The 8,750-nt window shown below is 40.9% G+C and overlaps 1 protein-coding gene across 1 annotated transcript in view; it reads right to left on the bottom strand.

Annotated features, from left to right (window-relative positions):
• Positions 1–375: 375 nt before the first annotated feature.
• LOC308692927 (uncharacterized protein) overlaps positions 376–8,750 on the bottom strand; it is a 107,551-nt gene continuing 99,176 nt past the window's right edge. The window contains exon 15 of the mRNA XM_081369527.1: positions 376–1,043. Within this exon, the coding sequence (XP_081225653.1) occupies positions 979–1,043 (65 nt within the window). The 3' untranslated portion in view covers positions 376–978. The remainder of the gene's footprint in view (positions 1,044–8,750) is intronic.

Raw genomic sequence — 8,750 nt, 5'->3', positions numbered from 1 at the left:
ATCTCACCATCACTACAGATGAGGGGAGTTTCCAAAGCTCCAAGAGCAGTGACAGCGACTCACTGAACACTGAAAAACAACAACACAAGGAGAAAAGAGCGGCAGTCAAACGTGCCAGCATTCCCTTTCAGACCAGAGTAGTGGATCAGAGCTAGTGAAATAGAAGTGGCGCAACTTACCCAAAATTAGGGGTACATTATGTTGTCACTGGGAAATTTGAGTTTAAAATAAATAAATATAATATTCGTTTTTTTGTGCATTATCCCATGACAGACTTACTTTAACATCACATTATTCAGAATGCCTACCATTCATAATATTTCCATGAAGTGAAATATTAAAAATATCACAATGTTAAATGCTGAGACAACAAATAAAGTTAGAAAAAAGAGCTTTTATTAGGTAAAGAAAATATAAAAATGTTCCATCATTGCAGTTCAACAAACTTTGTGTGTTTGCAGAGGAATTTAATCACATGAAAACAGAGCATGAAAAATTATATTTGCCACAACTATCTTTTTTTTTGTAAAATTCTACATTTTATAATTTATGGCTAATCTATAAAATGTACATCAGAAATTCACCAACAAGTATGAAATAGACAGTCAAATATAAATCTTGCTATACATTTACTTTGGCATTTAAGCAGAACTCAGCACTGAAAAAAAAAAAAAAAAACTCAGCTGTTTGAGGCAGTGAGTGGATTCTGACTAAATTAAACACCTCTGATTGGCCATTGCGTTCAAGAGATCAACAAACATGACTGCGATTGGCTACATTTCTCACCGCTGCAAAAATACATTGAAAATGGAAACATGAGACACACTAGAGTGTTTGCCAAATCTGTTTCGCCAACATGATATTATTACAATATATATAATATATATCAACTTTTGAGGGTGATTATTTTTTATTTGATTTTGTGATGTTTTTTATCCATTTGTTAATTTTTTAACAAAAATTATTTGTTTTCAAACATTAATTGGCGGAGCCCCTGCAGTACCGTTGTGGACCCCTGGTTGGAGAGCCTTGGGTTGAAGAACCTGTGGCACAGAAGAAGGCAGAATGAAAGAGTGAGATGGTTTTTATGCACAAACAGTGTACAAAATTAATTGTTGAATAAACTAATAAATTAAACTTGCCGGTTGGCTGGTAACTTTAACTATATTAGTTAGTATGAACTAACAATGAAAAATCCCAAAGTGTTTATTAATCTCAGTTAATGTTAATTTCAACGTTTATTAAAAAAATATTCAAATCAAAAGTTGTATCTGTCAATATTATTTAATGGACCTGAACTAAACAATGACCAGTTGAATTTTTAACGTTAACAAAGATGAATACTCGGGATGCACCGATATGAAAATGTTGTCAAATACTGATAATAACCGATAATTCTTTGTATTTGAAAGCCGATAATCAATATATTGGCCAATAAATCTAGAGCCTGATTTCAAAAACAGAAGGCTCACCATTAAAAGCCATGTCCCAAACACTTTAACATAAATCAAACAGTAAACCAGTGTAAGATTCCTTATCTTTTAAAATTAATTGTACACTCCTATGGCCAAATTTCTTTATTAATAACTAAAATGGTAACACTTTACAATAAGGTTTCATTTTGTTAGCATTAGTTAACATGACGCAACAATGAATGAACAATACTTCAACAGGATTTATTAATCTCAGTTAAAGGTCCCGTTCTTCGTGATCCCATGTTTCAAACTTTAGTTAGTTTGTAATGTTGTTGTTAGAGCAACAACAATAATATCTGTACTGTTCTCCTTGCATGTACAGATGCAATTTAACAGCCAGCCAAACTCCATCCATAAAGTACAGATGAGCCAGGATTCATCTTAGTCTTTGCCGTTTAATAAGATGCCAGGTACATTATGAATTATGAGTAAAACTGTAAATAACAGCAAAATAAACAATAATCAGAACAATAATACAATGACTCAAGACCATTCATGTAGTTCTGAAACTCTTATCTGCTATATCAAAGAAAGGCTAGGCTAATAGCTAAAGGCTATCACAAAAATAACTTTAAATCAAAGCTTCAAATAAAACTATCACAAATATATGCAAATATATATCATCAAGCATTACGTAATGAATAATTAACTTACAGATGATGCTTTTACAAACACAAAACAAAGGATGGCATCCGAAGATCGAGGGGAAGCTGACTGCATGAAAATGTGATCACTTATATTTCTAGAGAACTACCACAGGGGGGCGCCAGAACTAAAACAACTTCAAAACAATACAAGTGACATTTAAACTAGAAGCAGAACACTCCCCGCCAGACATCCTAAGGATGTCTTATTTAAGTCTTAATTTTCCTTAGGCAACAGAAGAACAATCTCTGTAATTGGTCTGAGATACTTTACTTCCTTTCCGGATCCATTTTTAGTAACTTTCAACTGAACCTTGCGTACTCTCCCATCAGTGCTTGGAAATACTTGGGACACAAGAGCCATAGGCCACTTGTTACGAGGGCTCTGATTGTCTTTTAGGAGTACAAGATCTCCTTCTTGAATGTCAGGTTGAGTACTATTCCACTTGCGACGACTTTGTAGTGTTGGGAGATATTCACGTCTCCAGCGATACCAAAAATTGTCAGCAAGACTCTGCACCTGCTTCCACTGTTGTCTGAACATGTCACTACCTGAGAAGTTCCCAGGAGATGGAGGAGCACCAATCTTCTGAGTCAGAAGCATAGCAGGGGTCAGTATAAGAGGTGAGTCAGGGTCTGAGGAGATTGGAACTAAGGGCCTTGCATTAATTATTGCAGAAATTTCAGCCATGAATGTGCATAGGACCTCATGTGAGAGGGGACGAGACGCATACTGCATCAACATTGAATCCAGAATCCTTCTCACTACTCCTATCAGACGTTCCCAAGCTCCCCCCATGTGTGAAGCATGAGGCGGATTGAATTCCCATGAGCAAGAGCAGTTGGTGAGGTATTCTTGCATCTCTGGTTCCTTCACCAATTTGGAGAATCCCAGTTCTTTGCTTGCAGCTACAAAGTTAGTTCCACAATCTGACCGGAATTGTTTCACGGGCCCTCTAATGGCAAAGAATCTCCGTAGTGCATTTATACAACTGGAAGTGTCAAGGGATTCAATTACCTCTATGTGAACGGCTCGCGTGGACATACAAGTGAAGAGAATAGCCCAACGCTTGCTCTCTGCATGACCTCCTCTTGTACGACGAGCTGAGACTGAGAAAGGACCAAACACATCCAAGCCAACATAAGTGAAAGGTGGGGATGGACTGAGACGCTCCTCTGGAAGGTCTGCCATTTTTTGACTCTCTGTTTTCCCGCGCAACTTCCGACATACAATACATTTATGTATGACACTACTAACAGATCTCTTTCCATTAATCAGCCAGAATCCTGCAGTGCGCAGAGCTCCTTCTGTGAAAAGACGGCCCTGATGCTTCACTTGATCATGGAAGTGACGAATTAGTAAGGTGGAAATATGATGTCGCCCAGGTAAAACAATGGGATATCTCTCATCACTGATCACAGGTGCATGTGTTAAACGACCACCAACCCTGATTAGCCCATCTTCACCCAAAACAGGATTCAACTTAATGAGAGGACTTTTCTGAGAGATTTCAACATGTCTCGTAAGAGCACTGTACTCTCCAGGAAAGACAGACTTTTGGACTGAAAGAAGGATGACCTTTTTGGCTTGGGCCAACTCACTCAGACAATAAGGTTGATGACATTTATGCCAGCTTATACGTTTGCAGGTCTGTCCTTTAGACATAGAATGAAAGGATCTGGCAACATGGATCAAACATGTCACAGCTCTCAACAGAGAGTTCCATGTAGAAAAGCGCTCAAAACGTTCTGGGTTAAGTGGTTTCTCAGTTATACTTGTGGCAGCAGAGCTCACTTGAGGTAAAGGACGAACCTCGGAATCTGTCTCTGGACTCACCAGCTCAAAGGTATCTTGCAAGGTTAGATCACTTTCCAAAGGTCCATAAAGAAAGTCCGGTCCAGTCAACCACATGGTGTTTGTAAGAAGAGAAGCTGGAACAGACCTAGAGGCACAGTCAGCTGGATTGTGCTCTGTAGGAACAAAATTCCATTGCTCAACCTTCGATGATTGCCTGATTCTTTGAACACGATTGTGCACATACACATAGAACCTCCTACTTTCGTTGTGTATGTAACCCAATACGACCTTGCTGTCACAGAAAAACTTCACTGAGTCTGGTTTAAAATCAATCTCGTCCAAGATGAAATCTGAGATCTCGACAGCTAACACAGCTGCGCAAAGTTCTAACCTAGGGATAGTAGGTTCATCTGGAGGTGTCAATTTAGCTTTACCTAAGACAAACCCAACGTTGGTCTGTCCATCTTCATGAATAGTCTTGAGGTATGCTACTGCTCCAATGGCTTTGACAGAGGCATCTGAAAATATACACAGCTCTGTAAATTTTGCTTTTGAGAGTGACTTCAGGCTATATGTCCTCTGAACATGAACTCTCTCCAGGTCTTGCAATGAATTTCTCCAGATCTCCCACTCTCTGCATTTCTCTTCTGAGAGGGGCTCGTCCCAGTTATCAATTCCCTTTGACAGCTCTCTTAACAGAAATCTTCCATGAATTGTGACAGGTGCTGCAAAGCCTAAAGGGTCATAAATGCTGTTAACAGTGGAGAGAATGCCACGACGAGTCAAAGGTTTGCTGTTATCTGGTGAGTGGAATGTAAAGGTATCTGTTGATATTCTCCAGTTCAAGCCAAGACTACGTTGAGAAGGCATGGATTCATCTCCGAAATCAAGATCTTTGACACCTACAGCACAGTCTTCAGGTGGAAAGGCCGCCAACACTAGTGGGCTGTTTGACATTATCTTGTGGAGCCTTAGATTCGATTCTGCCAGGGATGCCTGTGTCCTCTGAAGTAAATCAACAGCTTCAAAAGCAGTCGGAAATGATCTCAGACCGTCGTCCACATAAAAATCTCTCTTCACAAAATTATAGGTGTCAGTTCCATGCATAGGCTCTCCTTCTTTGGCGGCCCGATGAAGTCCGTAGATAGCCACTGCTGGGGAAGGGCTATTTCCGAACACATGGACTTTCATCCTACATTCAATTACATCCTTGTCGAGATCATTGTCACGGAACCACAGGAACCTCAAATAATCTCTGTGGTTTTCTTTCACTGTGAAACAGTGGAACATCTGCTGTATATCTGCAGTCACAGCAACAGGCTCCTTCCTGAATCGAATCAGCACACCTAACAAGCTGTTATTCAAATCTGGTCCTGTCAAAAGGACGCTATTCAAAGACAGACCCTGATATTGGGCGCTAGAGTCGAACACCACTCTGATTTGGTTGGGCTTTTTAGGATGGTAAACCCCGAAGAATGGTAAATACCAGCGTTCCTGGTCATCACTTAGGGGAGAAGCATACTCGGCATGATCATTTTCAAACAATCTTTGCATGAAGTCTGTAAATTGCTGTTTCATCTCTGTTTTTTTCAGCAAAGTGCGACGAAGAGAGCAGAGCCGAGTGAGAGCATGCTCTCTGTTATTGGGAAGTTGAGGCCTTGGGTATCTGAAAGGAAGTGGACCCACCCAGCTATTGTCACTATCTCTGAAAAACTCACTGTCCATGATCTCCAGGAAGAGATGATCCTCAACAGACAGAGCATGCTTGTTGTCATCCCTTGTGCGCATGAACACCGAACAGCCAAGGTGATTTTCTCTCCTTGCACCCTTGTAGAAATAAGGGATACCTTGTACTTCAGCTGTGAGACTTAAGTTATCCTTCAAATTAATGTGACTTTGACATGGTGGAAAGTATGAAGTTCTACCATTGTCCAGCACATGTGTCTTGTAACTCAACACACTTGGTTTGTGAGAATTACCCAAGCATACATCTCCAACTATAAGCCAGCCTAAATCTGTTTTAATCGCAAAGGGAGCATTATGAGGCCCATTTATCTGGCGTCTCACCTTATGGACTCTCAGAGCATCACGACCCAACAGCATGAGGATCTGGGCACTGTCATCCATTTCTGGAATCTCAGAGGCTATTCTTCTAAGATGAGGATGATTTTGAGCAACCTCTGGGGTAGGTATTTCTGCCCTGTTATCTGGAATATCATTGCACTCGATTAGAGTAGGTAGAGCCAGGTTAATACCACCGCTAACTGGCTCTATCTGAAAGCCATCAGCTCTCCTTCCAGAAGCTTCAATAGTTCCGGCACAGGTTTTCATGAGATAAGGAGAAGCCAGACTATTAATGCAGAAAAGCTCGAAAAACTCCGATCTTACTAGTGACCTGTTGCTCTGGTCATCGAGCATTGCATACATCTTGACAGCGGTTTCTGGACTGCCATTAGGATACACTCTAACTAAGCATATTTTAGAACAAGATTTAGCTGACAAACCATCCCCACAGACTTTAGTACAGGCACTGTTCACAGAAGGCGATGAACGTTCTTCCTCCCCGCCATGCTCTGAAGAGGTTGAAATTTTGGAGACCCATGGTGCAGGTCCTGGGTGGAGGGCAGTGATGTGGTCTTCCCTATCACATTCTGTACACCTCACTGAAGATTTGCAATTGCGGGCAATGTGGGAAGAAGATGCACAACATCTAAAGCAGATACCATTTTCCTTTAAGTAGGCCTTTCGTTCCTCCAATGGCTTCATCCGGAAACCACGACACTTTTGCAGCGGATGAGGCTTGTTATGTATTGGACAGTTCTTAATCTTTTCATCACTGGTGCCCGAGTCCTTACTGGGGTAGGCATTTTGAGAAACATCAATTTTATGAACAGAAATGAGCATCCTCTGATGTGTTTGTTTGCTCAAGAATTTCTCACCTTTTGGAGGACCGGCAATTGTGAAGCTTGGATCGTTTCTGGCTTTTGCCTCATAACAGACGAAGCTGACAAAATACCAGAAAGGAGGAAAGGAGGCATTATACTGTTCTTTATATTTCATGCCGTGAGAGAGCCATTTCTCTTGAAGAAAGTGTGGTAGCTTTTCCACTATGGGGTTTATTCCTCTAGCAGTATCCAGATATGTTAGCCCGGGCAGATAGCCATCTTGCTTAGCTGCCTTTAGTTCTGTCAGGAGATCACCTAACTCTCTTAACTTGATAAAGTCTTTACTAAGAACCCTGGGGAAGTTTTCGAGCCTTTGCAGAAGTGCATTTTCAATTACTTCTGGCGCGCCATAACATTCTGTTAATCTTTCCCAGGCGACGTATAGTGCTGCCTTAGGATCTCTGACATGAACTGACCGTAGCCTTTTCACATGATCAGATGATTCTTTGCCGAGCCACCTAATAAGCAGGTCCAGCTCTTCACCAGCTGTGAGGCCTAAACCCTCTGTGGCTCCAACAAAAGCTGATTTCCATGCTCTAAAACTCTCAGGTCTGTCATCAAACTTAACGAGACTTGTATTTACAAGCTCACGACGTGCTAAATATTTAGCTAAGTCCAACATACCTGAGGCTTCTGGCTGGTGAAACGGTACTGAATGTGGCCATGCCGAGATAGGTTCCCTCTGAGAGAAACATGAAGCATGAGGATCATATGTTTCCTGTTTAACTTCATCTTTGAATGACTGATCAAACGGCTGAGACGGCAATTCAGTGAAGGCATCCTGCACACGGCTCATTTTTATGGTACTATGAGCAGAGCAGTTGGGGTCTGAGGCCTCAGGGTACAGCTTGTTACTGTAATTTGAATTCTGCATGTATGTTTCTTTTGGTTCATTTAGGTCCACCCCACTTTGTGTTTCAACATAGTCTTTGGTACGCTCCACTTTGCTATGTGAAGACACAGAGAAGCTAGCACAGGAAACGCTGTCCTCAATTGCTGCTACCGCTGCTTCTAGCACTTCTGCCTGGGCCAAAGCAGCAGCTTGTTCCTTTTCATGTTGGAGTACCTCCAAATCTGCTTCCATTTTGGCTGTGTCCAGTTTATGGGACATTTCTAATTTAATCTTATCCAGTTTGATTGCATTCTCTTTCTTTACAAACAATACACGAGTTCGTGCCGCTTCTGCTTGAGCCCGTGCAGTGGCTGCAGCTATGCTAGCTGACATCCTTGATGATCTTGATGATCTCGTTGAACGTGATGAACGTGAGTGCTTTGAGCCCGCCTCAGAAGCTCGGTCTTCTGTGCTCATGGTTTTCTCTGCGTTTTCTTCAGCAGAGGATGTAGGTTTCTCGTCATAGTTCATGGTACAAATATGACTGCAATCTTCTGCCATGTAACTTGATTTGCTTGTAGGATTATCATCTTTTTACTGTACTGTTCTCCTTGCATGTACAGATGCAATTTAACAGCCAGCCAAACTCCATCCATAAAGTACAGATGAGCCAGGATTCATCTTAGTCTTTGCCGTTTAATAAGATGCCAGGTACATTATGAATTATGAGTAAAACTGTAAATAACAGCAAAATAAACAATAATCAGAACAATAATACAATGACTTAAGACCATTCATGTAGTTCTGAAACTCTTATCTGCTATATCAAAGAAAGGCTAGGCTAATAGCTAAAGGCTATCACAAAAATAACTTTAAATCAAAGCTTCAAATAAAACTATCACAAATATATGCAAATATATATCATCAAGCATTACGTAATGAATAATTAACTTACAGATGATGCTTTTACAAACACAAAACAAAGGATGGCATCCGAAGATCGAGGGGAAGCTGACTGCATGAAAATGTGATCACTTATATTTCTAGAGAACTACC

The sequence above is a fragment of the Scardinius erythrophthalmus genome (genome assembly GCF_964197995.2).
Source record: "Scardinius erythrophthalmus genome assembly, chromosome: 6".
Lineage (NCBI taxonomy): Eukaryota > Metazoa > Chordata > Actinopteri > Cypriniformes > Leuciscidae > Scardinius > Scardinius erythrophthalmus.
Note: the sequence above shows the minus strand (reverse complement) of the source record. Positions and strands in the feature narration are given on the sequence as shown.